We start from the raw sequence: 25,077 nt of genomic DNA, 5'->3' as shown, positions 1-25,077 counted from the left end.
ATATTGTGTCGTCCATTCAAAACCCAGTGTGTAAACATAAGAGTGCCATGATGTTTAAACTATTAGCAGAAAAATCATATAGATTTGGAATACGTTTAATGTGTATTAACAAAATAGAGCAATAACATTTAGTCTGACACAGTCAGTCAACAAGATTCTCAGAAATGAAAAAAAGGTGCTTTATATTAGTGCACTCTTGATGTAAGACAACAGACAAATGTTCTGGTTTAAGAGCATCTGCATGGACATCCACATCTCCTCCAGGTTCTTCGACACGCTCTCTGCCTCCTCCATCAGTTCCGGCTCGTCTGCGATGAACCGAAGATGGAGCTGACACAGAAAGACGGCATTGTGAGAAATACATTTTAAAAAAAGTCAAAAACCTCAAATTGATCAATTACTACATAATGTTTAGATGATTTTAAAATTAAAATGTACAGAAATGAGAGTCAGTCTACAAAAGATGCTGAACTATAAACCCTAATGGGAAATATTTCATATAACATTTGCTGCCATCTGCTGTTTAAAAACCAGTGTATACTAACCAGCAACATTACAACTTTCAAGCATAAATGAATTTTTTCTATATAAAAACGCAGTGACAAAATCATAACCAATCAGAACATATCTGATGTTTGTTGGAGCCCTTTTATAAATGTAAGAGATGAGAATTTGTTTGTGTTATAAAACTAAATTGCATTATTACACTTAATTTAATATTTACATTATTTTAGGTGCATATAGTTTATAAAAGATCACATTGTATATTTTTATTAAATGTTAATTGATACTACAATAATTATACACTCACCGATGAGCAAAACATTATGGCCAGTCACAGGTGAAGTGAATATCGTTGATCTTCTCCTAACAAGGCCACATATTAAGCTCTGGGTATATTAGATGTTAAGCAAACAATCAGATCTCGTAATCAACATGTTGGATGCAGGAGAAATAGGCGGGAATAAAGATCTGAGCGACTTTGACAAAGGCCAAATTGTTATGGCAAAGAGAATGGGTCAGAGTACCACTGAAACGGCAAGGCTTTCCAAAGGGTGTTTGGTGCCCAAAACTCTTCAATGCACGAGGGCAAGGAAGGATATCCCGTCTGGTCTGAGCTAACAGAAAGTCTACTGTGGCATTGCACTCTTCTGCTCATGGGGCTGCGTAGCTTCAGGGCAATCAGAGTGTCTATGAAGACCCCTGTCCACCGCTGAAAATGCCTACAATGGGCACAAGAGCGTTGGAACTTGACCTTGGAGTGGTGGAAAAAGGTCGTTGGTCTGACAAGTCTCGTTTTCTTTTACATCAAGTAGATGGCCATGTATGTGTGCGCCATTTACCTTGGAAAGTGATTAGTGCTTTAATTGTAAATTCTGAGATCCCGGAACAGGGGAGCATGGTGACGGATCCGGCAAGTAATGCTGGGTACACACCAAAAGATAATCGGGATGATTTTGGGCCGATTTCTCCCCTTCCGACAATCCTAGCTATGTCCCGATTATCTTGATGGTTTAACAGATTATTTTATCAGATTTTCCCTTGGTGTGAGGTGTGTTATGAGTGTCCGAACCTGCTCGGAAGAACGTCGGAGCCGCTCCGATCGCGAATCGTAAATATTAAACATGTTTAATATTTACGATCAGAAATCCTGATGTGTGGGGGGAACTCCGAGGACAAACACGCGCACGCTCTGGAGATTATCACGTGAAACGAAACAATATCCAATCAGAAAGCGAGATGATGGAAGACACGGTCATTCTCACACACACACACACACACACACACACACACACACACACACACACACACACACACACACACACACACACACACACACACACACACACACACACACACACACACAGCTTAATGTTAAGATTTAGTATTCATAAGTGTAAATTTCGAGGAAACAAGCCTTTGTTTTTCATTTTAAGAGCAGAAATTTTACAATACCTAAACACAATATTGGGTTTGAAAAATAAGAAAGCTGCAAAGTGCGTTTCAATCTGTAAACATTTTCAAATTTTTGTTTAACTTTTAAGTTTGTCACTGTTTATGTATATGTCTTTTTATGTTTGTTTATCGGCTTTACTCTTTGTACCCCCCTGACTGTAATTGTATAATTCTTAAAATCAATAAAAAAAAGAAGCAAAAAAAAAAAAAGAAGCTGAGTGTTAAGGGTTCAGTGAGGTTCTATAGACTAGAGGGATTAAATAACTTTTTCTAAAGAGACAATAAATCCAATAAAGAATAAATAAAGACAATAAAGAATGAATATATTTCTGTGTAAAAGGTTATATATAATGGTAGGTACAATGGTTTTTTCACGTGAATTTTCTGTGAAAATCATTCCAAACACTATCGCAATTTCTTCCTGCATATCGTCCGTCATGCTTATTCTGAAGTCTCACGATATTTTGCGAGATTTCCTGTGTTCATAGTCGAGACTCTGGTTGAAAATCTGTTTGTGTGTGGTGTGCTGTCTTTGTCACATCATGGCACACCACACACTATAGGAGCAAAACGCTTAAATCTAGGATTTTTTGTCCTCATGTTTGTGGTCTGTCACATTTTGAAAATCTTATAAGATGTAAAAAATCTTTTGGTGTGTACCCAGCATAAGTGAGGTAGGAAAAGGTAACAGAACATATGCGCAATCTCAGTCGGGTTTCCATCCAAATATTTTGATGTGCATTTAAAAAAATAGGCATACGATTTATTAAATAAAAACGGACATGGTGTTAAAATGCACGTTAAGGTTTATTCGCATACTGATGATGTGCATCAAAGTTTAAATATATTCTCTATACGTTGCTTGTCATGCGCAGAAATGTGAATAGCGGTCAAATCCAATAAATCATTGCCAAGACATGGCATGGAACACTTTGAAGCTGCATTTATTACACTTTTTCTTTTTTTAACAACGTTAAATTAACAACGTTATCATTACTATTCTTATACACATTTTCCTGAACATATGTACACAGGTGATAACATAAATATATATATTTTTTCAGTTGTGTATGATATTAGCCTGGTCCTACCAGACTCTCGTACATTTCATTTGTACAGAGAGTCAGGCCACTTTCCATTGACAAGCGTCAACTTCCTTGAAGGTGGGTACTCTGTTGAAGTTTAAAACTATTGGATCTGCCCAGAGCCACTCTGGATCTGCCATAACCAATCGCTAACGTTTGTGACGTAACCCTACAACTCAAACTAGCGCAACACCTCAACATCATCGTTTTCAGCCACTCCCTCTGTTCGCTGATTGGACCGGTAAAATTTTGCCTGGAGAAAACCCACGAATATACCGCAAACCCTGAAGGTACTGAAGGAAAATTGAGCGGAAGTACGTAGGAGGGCGGAGCCAGGCTAGTATGATATAGGGGCTCCCCAAAATTAGATGCTAGATCAGATTTCGGTGGTACCGGATCCGGCTTGTTAAGGCACAAATTAAGCCCTATAAAAGATGGCACCAGGATGCACTGTGGGATGATGACAAACAAGTGGAGGGAGGGTGATGCTCTGGGCAATGTTTTGCTGTGAAACCCTGAGTCCAGCCATTCACGTGGACGTAAATTTGACCAGTGCTACAACCAAGTTCATGACAATGGTGTTCCCTAGTAGAAGTGGTCTCTTTAAGAAGGATAATGCACCCTGCCACACACTGTTCAGGACTGGTTTGAGGAATATGATGAGGAGCTCAAGGTGTTTTCCTGGCCTAGAAACATGAGAGAAGTGCCGGTTCGCAAGAAAAAGCGAGGGTACGCAACAGATTAAAATATAGAAATGCCGGTACTGCCCACTACGATCACTATACACACACGAATACACAAATCGTGGTTGGCAAGTTTGCGTGTGAGTTTGTTTTCGATATAAATTGAGCCCTTCATTGTTCAAATTTTCATTTCCTCTGGAACTGGATTAAAAATATATATATTTGTTTTAATCATAAATATTACATAAACATTATAATACTACATTATAAATATTTCAAAGAAAAAACATCAGCTGGAAGTGAGCCCAAATCCACCTCCTCTTCCCAAAAACGCATTCCATAGTCTTTATTCGGCTTTATACAGCTATGTGGAACAGGATTTTAGATCAATGATTGACTGCGGATGGGGGATTCCAAGCGTATTAGAAAGAAACAGAAACCAAGCGACTGGCAGTCATGGCTAGTTGGACCAGAAACTAGCAGGTCCTACAAAAAGTCTTATAGCTTTGTATTGGAACTTAGAGACAAAGATAATGTGTTAAGAAGCTTAATTAAAAATAGTATGTAAAAAAAAAAAAAAAAAAAAGTCTGCAGATTGCTTATGCCGTACCTTGAGGAACAATGCAAGGTAGGATTGAGCCAGGTCAAAATCTCTTTTGGACTGAAGAATGCTGCTGATCATCTTGAGGAAACTCTTCATAACTCTGACATCTCCACCCATATCTGGAGACAGCGCCCGAAGTTCTGTTTCAATGGCAGAGGGGCCCAACTCTCTCAACAGCTTCACTGCCTCCTCATCTATCATGAGAAAACAGATGATCAATGAATGTGTTGCAAATTCAAAAGTACAGTCATTTCAAATAATAAGAGACTTACATGAATTGCTGTCTAAAGCGTTCTCAAGCTGAAGGTAGAAGGTGGACTTCTGTGCCAACACTCCCAAGTTGACAACTTTAGACTAAGGAAGAAAAAAAAGACGACAAATTTAAATGATCATATATGCATTGCATATAAATATACATAATTCATATTCTACTTATATTATATATAGTAAAAAAAAACAACCTTGCAACCTGTACTGTGTGTGCTAGACTAACTACAGCACGTGCATATTTTTGCCCTATTGTTGGTTTTATTACTACTTTTGTTCTCCTCATTTGTAAGTCACTTTGGATAAAAGCATTTGCTAAATGATTAAATGTAAACATATAAATATTTTCCAGTCAATACTATACCCAAACTTATACCCCCCGTTTCACATACAAGGTTTTAGTCCTAAACTAAAATATGTTTGAGCTGTTTAAACTGAAAGCAACTTGCACTGGCATTAGCTTAAAATATATCAGTGCCATTGTTTTGTGTCAAGATGCACATCAGTAATGTTTTTTTCTAAGGCACGTTTATGAAAGCTCCTCAAATGTCCCAATTCATCTAAGCCCCGTCTGTGAAACAAGACCAAAGTGTTTTATTTTTCTGAGGCATTACAAAAATGGAAAACTTTTGATTTGTATAATCTACAAATTGACATATTTTCAACAACAATAAATACTATCTGTGGGATTACAAATGTAAGAATTTGTTTAAGATCTGCTGATCCTACATCCTGGATATAACATCACATGAAAAACTAAGGTCAACTACACTGTAATTTGGGCATTCAAGGTGAACATGATGGTGTACATTTACTGATTAGATGCAATATAGTTTCCAGTGAGGGTTTTTTGTCCGTCTTTGATCTTCCTACTGACAGTCAAACTGTGTGTGAATGTTTACATAGTCTTAGTGTTACTGTTTATACAATTTGGGGGGTACCATTATCTTCAAAGTTGGGGGTAATCGCCTGTATTGTCTTTAAAAATGATTTGTTTTAGTGGTCACATCGGCTGTTTGTAAGGTCAACACCTTTAAGGACTGCCCACTGACTGCCTATAAGATACCATGTAAAGTTCCCTTAGTCGGACGTGATGACTGCAGCTAACAACAGCACGTGTTCTTAATAAAGAATCCTGCTGGACATACAAGTCTCCTGATTTTCACTTTGGAGTTTCCTAAATACCAAACTCAAGAGAGACACCATCAAAAGAGAGTTTACCTGGCCCTCTGAGGGTGTGTTTGGTTGAGCAAACTGGGGCACCAGCCCTGGAATGGTGGGAATGAAGAAGGGTGCTGCTTTGGGTAATTTTGGAGGCTCTTTGGGTTTGTTCTTTTTCTGTAGATGAAGATTTGAATTTAAGAGTTTATCAAACATATCACACTTAGGCACAGACTTGTTTTTTGCCGCTTTTACAAGCATAATACCTTGATGATGTCCAGATGCAGCAGGTTCTTCCAGCGCGAGTCAGGAAGCAGTGAGAGTGTGACCAGATGTTCATCCAGCTGTGCTGGTGAAATGTACTCAGCCATCTCAGAGCTGTCAACGTCTAAACCTTCCTCTTCTTCCGTTTCTGTTTACAAGCACAAAATTAAAAGGATTTAATATCAAGTTAAATGATTTTAAAATGATAATCAATATGATCCTGTGGTTGCACCTTTGCTTGGGCAGGTGCCTGGCAGCATGATCACAGTCGGCTCATAGTCTGCAGGTAGAGGGCGCAATGACACCATACTGCACAGTGTGTTATTGGACCTAGAAATGAAACAGAGCAATATTCCTTAGGGACTATACAATTTTCCGTTGAGCAACTTCTTTGAATCATAATACTTGGGTCATGACAGGCTATGTTTGGAACAGCACACTACCATACCAATAATTCTATAAAACATAACATGAAATATTTGTAATAGAAAAAAAAAATATGGTGACACTTTAGTTTGGGGAACACATATTCACCATGAAGTTTATGAACTATGACTTTTGCCTCAAACTCCTAATTTACTGCTTATTAATAGCTAATATGGTGGTTAAAATGTATGTGTGGGGTAGGATTGAGGGATGTATAATATGGTCATGCAGAATAAGGCATTAAAGTAACACTATGTAACTTTTCAACCTTCATAATATATTTCCAAGATCCTTGTGATGGTACATCGACTTACAATAGGTTGAATGACACGTCTGCCATAGCCTGACAGGGTCTGTATCGCTTTTACTGGCACTATGTAACTTCGGTGTTCGGGTAGTAACCAGAGCACAAAAAGAACTACAAAATTCGACTGCTTTACGGCATACGTCACTTCCCCCACCACTTCGTCAAATTTGGACGTGAGAGGCCAACCAGCGTTTGTTTTCGGCTTTCGGCTTTCGTGCGTATGTTTTTGTCATGGGGGTTGTTTACACCTGGCCACTTCATGCGTTTTCCGATCGTGAAAAGTCCAGGTTTAAATGCCCTCCGAAACGCATTTGAGACGGATTTGAATCCGATCCCTCAAACCACTTCAGGAGGAGATCTGAGACGCATTCCAGACGAAATTGGACAAGTGTAAATGCATATGGTTGTTGAAACCACATATGCAAATTGTACTCCTCCCAAAAAATAAAATAAAATAAAAAAAAAACCTGTGAGAGCGTGTTATAGGCTATATGTTATATCCAGATATGACGACGCGCTGGAACACGCATCACCGCAGATGAGCAACTGCATCAAGCCAACGTGCAAACTAGCAAATCAAAGTGAAAGTAAGTCGCAGACGATTAACACAATCTTCATCATTAAAAGTAAAGAAACGAAATGATCTTACCAGGGCTGTTACTGCTCTCTCTTATTGCGGTCTTTGATTTAGAAATTTTAGCTGATGATCTATAAAATGCAGCTCATGTCTGTTGCTTTCGGTGACGTGCACTCCATTAAATCTGCATGTAGCGCGAGAATTGAAGATCGAATTTAAATCCGTTTCGCAAAAATACATTTATGTGACCAGGTGTAAATGGAATCGTTTTGATAAATCAGATAGATATGCCTTACGAATTAGTTTGCCAGCTGAACTCAGGTGTTGTGAGGTGTATTTATCACGTAGTCCTGAGGGATATCAGACGACGCTGTTGACGTTGATTCCTGCGATTATCATGAGAACAGCTTTCAATATCTCACATAATTATCAGGACATAAATACGCCTAACGTAGAGGTTGTATAGTGTAAACGAGCACAATTTGCAAACTATTATGATAAATTGCAATAATCATGTCTAATGACATCATAACGGCCAATGTTATGAAATAATGCGCGGTACATTTAACTTAATTGATGTTATCTGGCATTTTGTAATGTTTACATTCCAATAAAAACAACACAAATTAAATTATACAGTAGGCCTTAGACTATAGACTATTTACTTGTGATTTAGCTGCAATCATGTAAAAACGTTATAATATAGGCTAATATATTTACGACAGTGCAAGTATTCCAGAGCGACTCTAGGGGTCGCTGTTTGACAAAAACACAATTTCTACTTAGTGTGGCTTTAATGTGTGCTTTATAAGTAATAATAAACAACCAAAATGGTAGTAATATAGTAAATAGTGAGAATAGGTCCCCAAGCCAGTGTTAGTGTATATATACGTTTACAATTATTTAAATATAACAGTTTATTGAACCTTTTGACAAAATACAAAAAAAATCCCTCATGTGTTTATTGTTGAGTATAATATTGGACACACCAGGCTTTTATAGCTCATAGTATGGAGCTCATATTTGAGGAAAAACACCTTAATTGCTGCAGATGCTGATATTTATGTGGTCAAAAGTAAGATCAAATTCTGACAGCTTCAAAAGTAAATTAGTGAGTCATCAATGAGAAACATTATAGCAGACTATTTTACAGTGGTGGTCAGAATTAATGGCACCCCTGGTAAATATGATAAAATTAAAAAATTGTTGAATGGCTGTAAAAAAATTAATCTGCATTGTTTATTCTTTTGATCTTTCATCAAAAATATTCGCAAAAATCTAACCTTTCATTGAAGTAAAAGAATTGAAAGTGGGGAGGAAATCACATTATGAGTGTTTTATGAGTAAAATATCTCTGAAGTATTTTCCCATTAATATTTACCTTTATTTAGCACACCAGAGTGACTAGGAACAATACATTTTCTAGCTATGACTTGTTTCACAGGAGTTTAAATATGAGGAAACACAAAGGCCAAATTTCTTTAATCATCCATCACAATGAGTAAAACCAAAGAATATAGTTCTGATGTGCATCAAAAGATTGTTGAGCATCACAAAATAGAAAGTGGCTGTAAGAAAATAGCTAAAGAATTGAAAATCCCCATTTTGACCATCAGGGCAATAATTAAGAAGTTCCAATCAACTAAAGATGTCACGAATCTGCAGATGGAGAATTGCAGAGATTACTAGTCTTGGGGGTCAGAAAGCCTAAAAAAAAAAAATTATCAAACAACCCTTACACAACCACATGTTGTTTGGGAGGGTTTCAAGAAAAATCCTCCTCGCTCCTCAAAAAATAAACTCTAGCATATTCAGTTGTCAGACATGGCTGGAACTTCAAAAGGGACCGTATTCTATGGTTAGATGAAACAAAAAAAGGGCTTTTTGGCAGCAAAGCCACCAGATGTGTTTGGTGCAAACAGGGATAAAAAGTATCCCATGCCTACGGTTAAATATACTGCTGGATCTTATATGTTGTGGGCTATTTTTTTGCTGGAGGTCCTGGACATCTTGTTCAGATACATGGTATTATGGATTCTAGCAAATACCAACAGATAAAAAAAAAATCAAAACCTGACGGCCTCTGCTAGAAATCTTATAATGGGCTGTGGTTGGATCTTCCATCAGGACAACGGTCCAAAAAACCCCATCAAAATCAACACAAAAATGGGTAACTGAGCACAAAATGAAGCTTCTGCCATGAACATCCCAGTCCCCTAAACTGAACCCTATAGAAAATGAGTGGAGTGAACTGAACAGAAGAAGCACCAACATGAACTTGTGAATCTGAAGGATCTGGAGAGATTCTGTATGGAGGAATGGTCTCTGATCTCTTGTCAGTTATTCTCCAAACTCATCAGGCATTATAGAAGAAAACTCAGATCTGTTATCTTGGCAAAAGGAGGTTGCAAAAAGTATTTAATAACAGGGAGCCAATAATTATGGCCAGCGTGTTTTGGAGAAAAGCATTTATTTTATAATGCGATTTACCCCCCACTTAAATTCTTTTACTTAAATGAAAGGTTAGATTTTTGCGAATTTTTTGAATGAAAGATCAAAAGGATAACCAACGCAGATTTATTTTTTACAGCCATTTTTGATCATATTTACCAGGGGTGCCATTCATTCTGACCACCACTGTATATAATATGCATATAAATATCAGTTGTCACTCTATATCTCTGAATAATGTCCAAGTAAAATGAGAAATACTTTGTTCTATGACCAAAGCTCTGTAGTTTTTATATGCAATATATGCAATGCAATAATGATTGAGAGATGTACAAATAAACATTTCTCAAAAGTCTGATGTATCATATTTGATATGCAAATTTAACATGATTGTCCTAAAAAATTATGCATGGATAATCAAGTAAAACCAAGTTGCTTCAGCCCAGTAATTATTAATCTTGAAATATTATTAATAAAAAAAACATCAATTGGAAATGACATCGGTTTAAGTAAATTACTAAAACTATATAAAAATGTTTAATTCTTCAAATATAATGCCATTCATACATCAGCAGATTCAATTGGCAACATCATGAACTCATTACACACATAACCTTTTCAAGTCTCTGTTCAGTCAAGATAAATGATAAGATATTTGTGCTAATTGTTCACCAAAATTCAACCGCACAAATCTTAATCTCATGTGTGTGAAATAACTCATTGAAGTAAAAACAAGAGTTTACAGGCACAATATCTGCAAGACAATCTCTTACCATAAGTAAACACCTAGGGTGTCAACATGCGACGAGGCCAGGAAGTTCCCGGTAGGGGACATACTGAGACTGACGGCTGCCGCGTCTACCAGGAAACAGTCGACCAAACTATGAATGACAGCAAGAGAAAGTGGAGGATGTAAAAGTGTGAAAGAAAATCATTCAGTCATTCAATTGGGCCAGAGGGGACTTCATCGGCTGGAGGAATCCCCTTTAGACAAACGAAAAATATCCAACAAACTAAATGTCACTACGGCCGTATCTATGAAAGATAATAATTATCTCTGAATTTGGTTTCACAAGTTGCTTTGAAAAGTATCCGTGACTGACTAAACAGAAAAGGTCATCACAAATATCTAACCAGTCAATAATATAGAAAGTGGAAAAGGTGTCACTGGACTGGCCTGGTCTTTCCCTCCTTCAAAAGGCTACTTTAGTGGTTTGTAGTGGAACGGCCATGATGCAATCTCCCTATTCAATCTAAGCATTACCTATACATGTTACAAGACACACAAAAATTAGGTTCATGCCTGGCCTCTACAATAACTTACTTTCAGGGCCAGATTATGCAAATGAAAAAGGGAACTTTCATTAGACTTTAGCACTTCCATTGTAAAGACATGTTAACATGGATAAAAAACAACAACTAAACATCCTATTGTTAAAATATTTAGAAGCACTCAATTGAAGATTTTTGTCTTGTCAATAAACAAATACCTTCAAAAACAGTAAAATTCTATTAAAAAAAATTACTAAAACTGCATAAAATGTAAATGTGCATTTTAGTTGCAACATCCTTTACGTTCAACAGTATTCAGAGCCGGAAGAAAAAATATGGGTATCAAAAACAAATTATAGTGGCATTTATTTAAACAAATGTATTTAAAGCAAAACTTCCAGCGTGTGAGAAATGTGCTATACAAAAAAAGTTGGATTGGGAATCTATGCAATTGCAATAGTTGGTTTGGAATTAAAGTTGCAGCACATTTCAGATGATAAAACAAGTCTTCCAGAAAGTAAAGAGTTTTTTTTATTCTTGAGGGTCAGACTTTTATCGTTAACCTCTCATGCATTGAGCAAAACACTGTGTCAGCATGCACACGTTTCAACTGCTGTAGCTCATGACATTTTTATTCTGAAGATTTTTCAGCAGAGAAGTTATTTGCATACTGATTAGGGCTGCCAATTTAAAATGCTATTGTAATTTATGAAAAAAAAGATACAATTATGTCCAATCCGTATGTAAATTTTCCTACCATCTGAACTATTTGAGCTTGAAGCACCACCTTCATGGTTTCATGTATAATGACTTGTAAGCCACTTTTTTATTATGCTTTCACTCATCTGCCCAAATAATGTAGGTTAATGTCTTAGAATTCTCTTAATTTGGGTGTTTTTTCTTAGCAAATATTATAAACGCAATAGAAAAGTACAGCGGTCTCATCCATTTATTTTAGGGCTCACTGGCTGCCAGTTGAAAAGCCTTGGTTTATGCTCAAAACTTAGTACCTGCCAGATGGAAGATCCCATGTTCTGATGGTGCAGTCCATAGATGCAGTAATCAGCCAACGTCCATCTGGACTAAATGTCTGGACAAAAAGCATAAAGCACATTTCATAAGCACTTAGTTACGCATACTTAATTCACCCAAAAATGAATTACATTATTTTCTCTCGCTCATGCAAAACCCATACGACTTTCTTTTTTATATGGAACACAACAGGGAAAAAAAGTATTTTGTCCACATTAAGAACCTTAATAGTAACCAGGACCTGTCAAGCACCAAACAATGAGAAAAAATAACCACAATAGTAGTCTAAAGAGTCATTTCAAGTACAAATAATGGTTGAGAATGGCCAAAGACAAGTCAATTTTGAATTATATAGTTGAAGCTGAAGCTCACCATGTCGTTGATCTGCCCACGATTTCCAGAGAATTTGCGAACAATCCTCCTAGTTTCCATGTCCAGAATGTGAACTGAAAAATTATCCAGCGCGATAGCAAGCATCCCGCTGTTTGGAGAGATCAAGCATAAATCAACATCACTGTCATCCTAACTAGGGCTCTACGACATGGGTAAAATATTTTCTTTTAATAAAATACAACAAGAAATAATAATAATATATAAATAAAATAAAATAATAAGAAGTCGTCACACAAGTTGGGTTTTTTTGTGCAATGAGGGATTTATTCTGTAAATGTGTTTCCATCGTAGTTTATGTGCATGTATTCGGATTATCGGATATCGAATTAAAATATGTATCCACCTAAATTGAGCGCATACGTTTTTTGTGCGCATTTTTTTTATTTATGTGCATCTTGGCGCTTTCATCTAGCATTTTTAAGCAATGTCCCACAGTGCGCATAAAAATAGGTGGATGGAAACATAACTAATGAAAACAACAATACTGCTAGCACTGCGTGACTGTGTGGATGAATTTGGTTATCCTACTGCTCATAAAACATTCACTACTAAGAGATATACAAGTTTAGATGGAAAGAATCTCAAGATTACTATCTGAAGACGGTACTGTAGCAATACCCATTAATTGACACTGTACTTCCTTGAAAATAAATTTCAGCACAGCGCTACAACCATAATAAAGTGACCCTTCACAATAGATAATGCTTTACAATTAACTCTGTTAGAGAGCTACATCTGGCAATTTATCTCACCTGTCGAGTAATAAAACCAGCATCTCCGCATCATTTTTACAACATTTCAAATCCTTCAGTTCTCACCATCTCCGAAAAGCCAAGCCAATGTTGATTCTCTTTTTATTATGAGCTCTGTAGCACTCTCTTTTTGCCAGCAGACTCTCCTCTATTCTGCATTTTTTCCTCTTCAAATGAAATATATCCTATTAGCCAAAACATTATGACCACCTGCCGAATATGCTACGGGTCCTCCGCCTGCTGCCAAAACAGCGCAGAATCATTGAGGCATGGCCTCTACAAGACCCATGGCCTGGAGGTGTCCTGTGGTATCTGGCACCAAGCCATTAGCAGCAGATCCTTCACGGCCTGTAGGTTGTGAGGTGGAACTTTTTGATCCAGCACATCCCACGGATGATCAATTGGACTGAGATCATCATGTTCATCAAACCATTCCTGAACAATATGTGCAGTGTGGCAGGGTGCATTATCTTGGTGAAAGAGGCCACTTGCACCAGGGAACACCATTGTCATGAAGGGGTGTATCTGGTCTGCAACAATGTTAGGTAGGTGGCACTGGTCAAACTTACTTCATATGAATGGCCGGACCCAGGGTTTCTCAGCTTGCTCATATTGCTGGCTTTTTGTTGTCCCACAGCGCATCCTGGTGTCATCACTCCCCCAGGGAAATGGCGCACAAGTATCGGCCGCCCACGTAAAGTAAAAAAAAAAAAACGTAACTCATCGGTCCAGGCAACATTCTTCAACTGTAGATGCTTTCAGCGGTGGACAGGAGTCATCATAGGCACACATGGTCTGTGATTAGTCATCAAATTTTGCATGTAAAAGTAGACCTTCTGTGGCCTTGGACCAGATAGGATAGCCTTTTTTGCCCTCGTGCATCGATGAGTCTTGGGCCACAAAAACCCTTTGGCTGGTTTGTGATTTGTCCCTCCTCAGACCACTGTTGTTACATTCTCACCACTGCTGACCGGGATCCACCCACAAGCCTTGCCATTTCAGAGAAACTCTGACACATTCTCTTTGCCAAAACAATCTGGCCCAAGTCAAAATCGCTCAGATCTTTATTCCTGTCCATTTCTCCTGCATCCAACATGTTGATTACAAGAACTGATTGTTTGCTTAAAGGAACACGCCGACTTTTGGGACTTTAGCTTATTTACCGTATCCCCCAGAGTTAGATAAGTCCATACATACCTTTTTCATCTCCGTGCGTGCTGTAACTCTGTCTGACGCACCCACCGCTAGCCTAGCTTAGCACAAAGACTGGAGGTAAATGGCTCCAGCTAGCATACTGCTTAGAGCCCTACACGGGGCAAAAAATTCAGCACTAGCCGAGACCTGGCCCGTGGTGTTCAAGCCCTAATCCGGCCTCAGCCCGAAAATGTCTGCAATTTCTCAGCCCGAACCCGACCCCAACATCAATATCACTTTAAGCTCTCTCTGACGCGCGCTCTCTGATGCGCGCTGTCTCTGCTACACGCACACACATACACGCTACTAGGTAAAATTTTATTATAGGCCTCAAACATAACTACCACCACCAACAATTATGCCCACAAATATTAATACAGACTGTCCATTACAGAGAAGCATAAGCATGCAGTAGAGAATATTATATAGCCAAATGTGATCCAGCAGTAAATAAAGATTTACGGCCTACCTTTTTTTGATGTTAAGTAACTTTACTGAAGAACAACTTTTCAAAGAACTCTTAATAATAATAATCGTTAAATAAATAAAAATATAAAAAATTAAAAAATCTGTTGAACTGATTATAGGCTCATTCACTGTTTATTCACGAGTGTTGTGAAGAAAAAGAATAGCATCCACTGTTGAAGGCTTCAGGCTCATTGTTTGTTGTGGTAATCAAATCAAAACTCTCCAGTAACTCCCCACGCTCCAACTTCTCCCTGATGGTCTGCATGGTCAACTGTCACCTAATGCACTGCACGCGCGTCGCATTACTTGCATAATCGCATATTGCGTTGCATATTTATAATATTATCAATATTTCATACAGTAGCCTGCGCTCTGCATGTATATTATGGGCACGATGGAAGGAGAGAAGCTAAATGAGCCAGAGTCCGAGCAAAGCCCGATCTGTAAAAATTAAATAAAATAATAATAATGGCCCGACTGCTCCCAATAAGCGACAAAATAACGCCAACATTTTCCTATTTACATGTTGTGATTACTAGTATAGTCACAGCGTGTACAAATAACAGGGACACAGCCACCTTCTAACCGTATACTGGGAACTATATTCTCAGAAGGCAAAGCACTGCTACTTGGGCGGAGTGATTTGCGCACAGCACCTGAGAAGCCCCGTGGTGAGGAGCAGAGAGTTCGCTCAGAGTTGGAGTAAATCACTCCGCAGAAGTAGCAGTGCTTCGCCTTCTGAGAATATAGTTCCCAGTATGTATACGGTTAGAAGATGGTTGTGTCTCATGTGACCTTGTTATTCGTACACGCTGTGTGTACAAATCACAACATGTAAATAGGAAAATGTTGGCGTTATTTTGTCACTTATTGGGAGCAGTATGCTAGCTGGAGCCGTTTACCTCCAGTCTTTGTGCTAAGCTAGGCTAGCGGTGGGTGCGTCAGACAGAGTTACAGCACGCACGGAGATGAAAAAGGTATGTATGGACTTATCTAACTCTGGGGGATACGGTGAATAAAATAAAGTCCCAAAAAGTTGGCGTGTTCCTTTAACATCTAAAATATCCAGAGCTTAATATGTGGCCTTGTTAGGAGAAGATCAATGATATTCACTTCATCTGTGATTGGCCATAATATTTGGTCATTATGTGGTAGTCAGACTGTTGGTTAGAGTCAGACTGGTAACCCAAAGGTTGCGGGATCGAGTCTCAATACCAGCAGAAAATGACTGAGGTCCCCTTGAGCAAGGCACCTAACCCCCAATCGCTCCCTGGGCACCACAGCAAAAATGGCTGTCCACTGTTCCGGGTGTGTGTGCCCACTGGCTTGCAGTGTGAGTGTGTTCACTACTCACTACCCCTAATGTGCGACCCACAACTGCCTAAATGACACTAATTATTCTGATACACAGAAGACAATGTATTATTTATGTAATACTATGTAATATTCAAAGAATGTACAAAAAGTAACTATGCATTTATTCTTTCTTTGTTAAACTGATGTGAGCCATTTGTTCATAGATTGTAGTGCAAACAATGAAAATATGAATAGACCTTTTAAATGTTCTTCCTCATTTTTAATATCGACAAATACATATGCAAAGTATTAATGCAGATTTTTTATACTTCTGAGAATAATTTATCAAAATGTATTTGATTTGTTCATGATAGTTGTTAGTAGTCTCTAATAGTCTCTAACAAACTCCCAAGATTCTTGGGAGTTTGTTGTCATAGGGTTATATTTTTTATAATACATCAATTTGCCCCCAACTCAGTTATTTGTATGTTTTTTTTTTTCTTTCTCTGCTCATATTTTAATATTCATTTTTCTGTATAATGAGTGTGTTGTAGGTCTGTTTAATTGGTTGTTGCCTCTATTAATTCCACATTCTACACTCCAACTTTTCTAGTTTAACACGCCCATGTCACGAGTCTTTTTCAAATCTGAGGTGTGAACGACCAGTGGTAAAACAGGAGAGTTGCATGACACTTTAACAGACAGCTGCAGAACAGAAGATTTATTTTAGGTTTAAAAATAAAAAAATAAAATCAGTGTTCAAAACTATCCTTGCTGTAGCCTGAGGAATCATCCGTTGTTAAATCACAGAAAACTCTTGGTATACATCCCTCCCTTGTGTCTTCTAAAAGAGCACACTAATCCTGGTTGTCTGAAATAATATCAGTTAAATCAAATAACCACGATCAGATGGTTTTATTTAATAATCACGAAAGGCCTAATAGGTACACCGCAGGGTACGCCTCAAACCATCATATTCATCCTCGCTGAAGAGCTGAGCTGAAGCCCATCTCACGTAACTACCAAAACAATGCTCCGCTTGCAGATTCACGCCTCAGCCGCTAAAGGGTCAAATCTTCTGTACCATAAAAAGTGTTTTTAAAACTATGCATAATTACTTATGCATTAGAGGTGCAGTAAGCGATTTCTGAAAAACACAGTTGAAAGTGGATCGGACCCAGCACCAAAACACACTTGTAGCCAATCAGCAGTAAGAGGCATATACACTCATTAGAGGGGAGGGGCCTGTGTTGCATGGTGTGTTCCTGAATTTGGGGACAGAGCTATCAAGATAGGGGTTATAGATGTTGATATAGATATCAACAGCGTTTCTCATAAATCACTTACTGCAACTTTAATATCTTTAATACCTGTCCCTGTGAAGCTGAGATGACGCCGGGGTGGCTGGCAGGCTTTGTGAATGTAACAGCTCCTTCGATTTAAACTTCCAGATTTTCAGAAGGCAATCTGCTCCCACACTAACAGTCAATTGGTTCAGCGCATCCACAGCGACCCCACGCACAGGCCCTGTATGCGCTGCACACACACAAACACACAAAATGCTATTGAGATCAGACAGGAATTGACACGTATTTCACCCCTGATGTTCAGGATGGAGTTAACTTACCCTTGTCCTCTCCGTAATATCCTTGATGAAAACCAGACTGCATGTTGTACACATCAATGTGTCCTGAAGACAGTGCAATCACTGCAAAGTTCCCGCAGGAGGTGATATCCACAGCCTGGACAACATATGACCAAATCTGATTTGTAGTCATCCGTTACATAGCTAAATGATCATTTAAACATAAATCAAATCTACACACTTACGGTTGCATGGACATTGACGATAAGGTTCCTGCTAAGGCGTTCAGGCTGCAACCTGTGAGCACCCATTGAACCTTTCTGGTAGTTCCACGTCGTAGTCATAAGGAAACCACGGTGGCATGCAATAATGCCATCCCAGTCACTCTGACGAGCCGTTTCTATACAAAATAACATCAGCAGCATTACACACAGTTATAGCTTTCAATATTTTAGTTGTAATGAGTTATTTATAAGGTAATTCTAACACTGTTTTGGATATAGAGAGAGGATCAGAGTTTAAATGAAAATTCTGTCATCATTTACACACCGTCATGTCGTTCCAAACCAATAAGACTTTCATTGTAATATTCACCAATTACCTCTTAAATAAGTCAGTTAAACTGTGTATTGCATGTAGCCCCTGAGTACAATAAGCAAACCCATTATCATTCTGCTATGAACATAATTGTCCCCCCTTGTGAAAGTGCACAGCTTCGGAAAACAAATGAAGATATTTTAAAAAGTTCCAATATTTTTAGAAAGCCCAAACTCATGGGAAACTATGAGGTTTGTTCTCACTTCAAACATGCATGATTGAGCTACCGTTTGCCACATTTGATGTGCTCTATGCATGTGTTTTGATCAACATTGAATCCTAAATTAAATTTGTTCATCATATAAAGCGAGACTTGGAGTAAATCACTTGATTCATAAGGATTACTTATAAAAATGTCTTTATGTACTTTTTGAAGCTTGAACATTTTGGTTGTGTGGACCTTCAAATGAATGAACAAAAATAAAGTGAGAATATTAAAAATATCTTCAAGTGTGTTCCGATGATGAACAAATGACATGAGGGTGAGTCATTGATGACAGAATTTTTATCTAATCATTTTAAAAACATACATTATCACCGGTAATTTAAAAATGAAATCATTTATCACACCTGAGGCAAAAGTTGTGATGGCTGGAAGTTTTTCAATGTCGTTCCTCACACCTTTTTTTTTAGCTTTCGTTTTGTTGAGGGTGCCTGTTGGTAAAAAAAAAAAAAGAAAAAAAGAAGTATTTTACAAAACAGACACTTCTTGCGGCAAACCAAGATGAAATCAATTGTCTTTATAATGTAACAAGCCCATAATCAAGTGTTTAAAAGTAATACTTAAAAAAAATTAAAGGAATACTTTTTTCCTAATTTAAGTGGCAAGAAGGCAATTTTAGGTTGACTTTGTGAAGACAGAGTGCTGTTTGTTTAACTGACAGATATAACAGCATGGTGTGAATTTGAAGGTGGGACTACCTGTAATAAGTAGTTTAGCAAATAATTGACTTGATAGTTTGAATGATGGGAAACTAAGGCTTAAGGGTTTTTAAGAGTGTTTGGAAAACATGTTTGGAAACAAGGTAAGCCTCGCTATTACTAATAATTTGAACAAACTCAAAATTATTAACTTAAAAAGTATAAAAATATTCAACTTCAAGAACACCCTAGCAAAGCATTAAAAACCACTTCAGAAATTGTACAAATCTAATTATTTTTGATGCAAATCTGTTTGGTACTGCTAGTTATAAATGCATTACACACTTTACCTTTACATGCACTAACAAGAAAATGGCAAGTAGTTATTACCGTGCCCCAAACTCTTGTTGAACTTTTCATGAACAGTTGAAAATGACTGCAAAGTACCATCTTGACCTATTATGAGAAGTAAAAATTTTAGGATCATTATGCTTAAATACATTTATCTGCGTTTATACGCCTTTATATATTCATAATGTACTGGTTATGACAGTACCTGCGCTAAGGATTTGAGAGCCGCTCTGGTCATGGTGCCGAATCTTTGTTGGTGGGGCGCTGTGACCAATCCGATGTCTTAGAAGACGGCCCTCCCCTCCGGAAACGTCAAAAATCCACACCTACATCACACATACCATTGTTTACTGGCATAATGCACATTCATATTCTACCATCACATCTGAATAATAATGAAAAACAAGCCAGAGTAAACACAAACCCGTATGGCATTGTCTGCTCCGTTAGTGAGCAGGAGGGGTTCATTTTGAAGAAATGTGAGGCCGGCAATGGCTGTTGTATGAGCATCTCGCATTTGACAGACTAGTTTCTTCTCCTCTAAATCCCACAGCCCTATGTGTCCAATAGGACTGCCAGATGCCATTATTGGATGCCCATCTGCATGGCAAGGACAAAGTAAGTGCAATTTAATTGGAAAAGTATTGTATACACTTTGTGAGGCCTAGGCAACAACATTACCTGTCCTGAAGGATAAAGCTGTGACTGGACCCCAGTCTTGTTGGAACTTCATCAGTGTTTCATCAAACCTGATATTGTGAATGATGATCTGGCCAGATGCTAAACCCACACCCACAACATCCACAGCTGTAGTCTAAAGAGATTCATTTCGACAGAACACATTACACACTAGTTATCACACAAAGAAATCAATTAAGGAGCCTATAAGAAAAAAATAGGCACCAAATTGTTTAGGTGCCACATAAGAATAAACATTTTTTTTTAATTAAACACTTAATTTCAGCCATCCTATCTTGTGTTTACATCTTTCCCCTCATTTTACAGCATCAGCACTGTTATCCATCTTGTGGATGTCCTGGGAACTACGGTTCACTTAAAGTGGAAACTTGAACGTCTTTTCCAACTTGAGATTTCTATAGTCACAAAGAATTGCTCTTTACACAGAATCTGAGCCAGTGTTACAGACCATAATTATGTCAGCATCACTTTGCCACTGAGTGTAATTTGGCCTCCTCAATGCATTCTATAAATGTTGTCTTGTACACATCCAGTCCATTTTTCTTCATTAGTAATATCAGAGAGGTTAATGTGGTGAAAGGCAGCTCTTCAAGTTTATATTTTTTTTTAGCTCCTTTTATTCTTCATCATCATGTAGACAAGTCATAACTCCTCATGTAGTTCAAGTGTAACTTTGCCGATTTTCAACGATTACGGTAGTATATGTAAATGAACAAAACACATCATTCAGCAGAATTTTGACAGCTCCACGGCTTTCGTGAAAACTACAGATTATACTTCCACATTTTTGTATCCTTTACAATTTTTTTATATCATAACATGTACATTTATATTGTCGCCAGTGGTGATCTTAACAAAAACATCACTCACAAATTAATATTTTTGGTCGACCGTTTTAGGCGCAGTCTGTAGCCCTCTCATTGAACTATAAAATAAGGGATAGTTGATGGATTGTCCACCAACTGACTTGGTTTGAACTTAAATCTTAAAACTTTTATCTTTTTTTTTAAATGCTGGAAAAGGTATGAAAACATCTCTGTAAAAGGGAAGCAACATCTTTTAGAGGATTTTATCATCTTTGATAGTTTTGTGCAAAGGTTACAGATATTCAGCGCGTTTATTGTTTTAATATCAGTCAGTTACTCGACTCAACCACCTTCGTGGATTCTGTTTTTGAATTAGTCAATTATGAATAGGTGTAGTTTTAAATGTGCACAGGGTAAAGAATAATAAGAAAGAAAGTAACGAGACCTACCTGTTGAAGAACGGTTACAGCAGATGCCCATCCAGGAAATGTGAACAGGAGTTTGCTGGATTAAGAGAGGAAGATTTGTTTTATTATTTCAAACAACATTAACACAAAGGTCATCATTGAGAACAATCATCATCTGGAATAATGAGAATTACAAACAAAATAGAAAATATTTGCATTGTGACAGAATTTCTCCTTTTCATCTTTAAAAACTTTTCGGAGTGGAATATGACTTTGGTGAGTTTCAACTCGTAAGTAACACTGCGACCAAAAATGTTTACTGGAATGTCATTATAAGCAATGCACACACTAAAAATATATTAAAATTAATCTTCATATCATTAATCTACAATTGAAAGGCACAGAGCACACTTCAACTGAATAAACACTCATTTAAATGTCATGGAAGCCACTACATTCAGCATTCATTAGAAGTGCATACTTTGATTTGATGTTCCATAACTGAAGACTCCCTTGACTGCTTCCGAACAGGATTTTGTTCAGGTAGGTGCTCGGGTGCATCAGAGCAGAGACCTCAAATGATGCTTTGTCATATGAAATCTGCAGGTATGTCTCTGCAGTGAGATTGACAGAACATATTACATACACTGTGATTCTGCTGAAAGAAATGAAATTTAAACATAGCAAAAATAACCAACCAACCTTCAGACGCGATATCCCAAATAATGACAACATTGTCCTTGTCGACAGAAATGAGATGATCTCCAAAAGGCAACAGTAAGTGAACATCAGCTTGATGGCCTTTGTATGTGTTAACAACCTGGATGGAAGAGACAGTAAAAACATATTACTTATCACTAATTCTTATTTCAAAGTCTCTTTAGTTTTATGCATCTTTAAAGGTGAAGTATGTAGTTTCTTCGACACTAGTGGCACCTAGCGGAATTACAAAAATAAAGCATGTTTTCATACAACTTACTGCCCTTCAGTGAGTCGTGATTCGTGCCTCCCCAACTCAAAATCACAAACAGCTCTTACAGGTGCTTGTGAAGGCATGTCTCAACAGGAAAAAGCAGGCTACTTTCAATAAAATGTCTAAAATATTAGGAAAACTTTTAGCTGTGTTGCTATGTGTCATGATTAAGAAAATGAGTAGGGCTAATAATCTGTCTAGAGCGCACACGAGTATTTTACATGTATAAGTGAATAAAAGCCTAAATTAAATCTGTTCATCATATAAAATGATCAAGTCTCTTCAGAAAAATGTGACTACTTTGACAATTCATATGGATTGGTTTTACGATCTCTTTATGAACTTTTTGAATTGTCAAAGTGGTAGTTGCGTAACTGTCAATGGAGGGACAAAAAGCTCTCAGATTACATCAAAAAGGTCTTCATTTGTGTTCTGAAGATGAAAGGCTTACGGGTTTGGAACGACATGAAGCTGAGTAATTAATGACAGAATAAAAAATGTTGGGCGAACCATCCCCTTAAACACTCTCTGGCTCGGCCTGCTACAGTAGCCACACTCCAAACTTTCGCTATAGGTTGAGCTGGTAAGAGACTGATGGATCTGAGCGGACCGCTCTCAGTGTTTGGATGGTGCCTGGGAGGCTCAATGTTTACACTTTTGGGGGAGATAAACCCATGAATGGCATACTAATAGTAGTCAATGAACAATAAACTATAAGAAACTAAAGAAACCAAAAGAAATATTTAGATACAAAAAAAATCTTACATACTTCACCTTTAAGAGCACAGTAGATCACTAACTATGGACTTTCATGCTTTACCTCTTTGCTTTTTGCAAAAGCTGAGATAAGTTTTCCATATGCAGCATACACAAGCATACGATCTGCCGCCAGGGATGAAATGTCTTCTGGCAGGGCATTACCTGTATAGGTGGTTATTAAGTGTTTCAATCAAATGCATATGGGAAACTATAATTGTTTGATCATGCATGTGCTGAAAATGTGCTGTAATCAGGAAATAAATGTACTGAATCCTACTTACTGACTGCAACGATTCCAAGTTTCTTTACCTGCCAGAAAAAAAGATGGGTTCATTTTATATTGCACTGAAAGCAGTTCCATAAATTAAAGGGATATTCACCCAAAAATGAAAATTCTGTCATCATTTACTCCCCCTCATGATGTTCCAAACCTGTAAGACTTTCGTTCATCTTCGGAACACAAATGAAAATCTTTTTTAAGAAATCTGAGAGCTTTCTGTCCCTCCATAGACAGCTATGCAACTAGCACGCTTCAAAAAGTTTCTTTATGATCTCTTTATGAAGTTTTTGAAGCGTTTAAGTGGTAGTTGTATCGCAATGGAGAAACAGAAAGCTTTCAGATTTCATTAAAAAGATCTTCATTTGTGTTCCGAAGATGTACAACAGATTTACAGGTTTGGAACGACATTAGGGTGAGTATTTATTGACCGAATTTTTATTTTTGTGTGAACTAACCCTTTAATTAATAAAAAGCCATATTATAATAATTATTTATTCATCAAGTTATTACAACTTACAATTATTAGCACACAACTTATATTACTTTTATTTTAACACCATATTTGGTTGATTACTGTATCTAGAAAAGTATGGCTAGGCAAATAAATACTGAGTAATATTAATACTGAACAACGTAGCCTATAACAACATAAATACATGTAACAGTGCAACATAACAAAATAATGTGTCAAATAGTGTCTGTCACTTTGAGACAAAACAAAAACATGCATATTTGAACCGGTTTCATTAGTGCATAAGCTACCAAAAAAAGTACCGTGGTTGCATGGTAATTTTGATTACCTGTGGTGGTGATAATGATAATAATGGCAATACTATGGTGCATTTACTGAAAAGCTTGTTTGGAGTTTACCTTGCTTTTGGACACGGTATCATGGTAGTACTATCGTATTTTAGACATTTACAATGGTACTATGGTATTCTTGGACATATCATCATGATACATAATCTCCATACCATAGTATTACAATCACTGTAACGTTACAACTCGCGCTTTGATATAAAGCGGTCAAGCGGAACACAGGTATTTACATTGTTTTCTATGGTGAATTCAAGGATACTATGGGTCCCACATGCATGGTAGGCTACTAAACTTTTAAGTTATGTACCATGGATTTTAAATGATTCTCTCAAGTACTTCAAATAACGGTATTACCACTGAAGAGGTTCAAAACAGGTTAGACACTAAGCATTATTTAACTTAGCATTAAATATTCTATAAAGAGGTTGTTTTGCCTGAATTCCATTCATTGAAATTCGCACTTACATTATATGTGTGGAAACACTGTCCGACTGCAGTGACCACATAGAACTCTCTGTGTTTCTTATGGAAGCGAAGCACGTGCGCCAGATGATTCGAGTAATTCCCCAGCGCCCTGAATCCAGAGAAGATCGTGCTTCCTTTCTTTCCCGCAGACATATTTCTCATGTATTTTCACCCGTAGAACTTTAAACTTCACTGACTTTGCACGGAATTCAAGTAAATGTTTAACACCGTTTCCCCCACATTTCTGTATCGGCACCCGATGTTGTCAAATGGTGTTACATTAAACA

General features: G+C 37.5%; 1 protein-coding gene across 1 annotated transcript; it reads right to left on the bottom strand.

The window, feature by feature from the left end:
* Positions 1-79: 79 nt before the first annotated feature.
* On the bottom strand, positions 80-25,074 carry wdr36 (WD repeat domain 36). Its single transcript, XM_082171406.1, has 23 exons — positions 24,791-25,074; positions 23,508-23,535; positions 23,288-23,388; positions 22,197-22,314; positions 21,976-22,108; positions 21,537-21,591; positions 20,264-20,396; positions 20,007-20,182; positions 19,788-19,908; positions 19,622-19,687; positions 18,941-19,024; positions 18,019-18,173; positions 17,816-17,930; positions 17,559-17,724; positions 12,458-12,566; positions 12,064-12,143; positions 10,555-10,662; positions 6,253-6,350; positions 6,023-6,168; positions 5,817-5,933; positions 4,601-4,682; positions 4,335-4,522; positions 80-330 (listed from the first exon to the last, which is right to left on the bottom strand). Exons 1-23 carry the CDS (start codon positions 24,950-24,952, stop codon positions 181-183), a joined length of 2,691 nt encoding a protein of 896 aa, XP_082027532.1. The 5' UTR covers positions 24,953-25,074; the 3' UTR covers positions 80-180.
* Positions 25,075-25,077: the final 3 nt, after the last annotated feature.

Source organism: Leuciscus leuciscus, assembly GCF_965113295.1.
Source record: "Leuciscus leuciscus genome assembly, chromosome: 5".
Taxonomy (NCBI): domain Eukaryota; kingdom Metazoa; phylum Chordata; class Actinopteri; order Cypriniformes; family Leuciscidae; genus Leuciscus; species Leuciscus leuciscus.
Note: the sequence above shows the minus strand (reverse complement) of the source record. Positions and strands in the feature narration are given on the sequence as shown.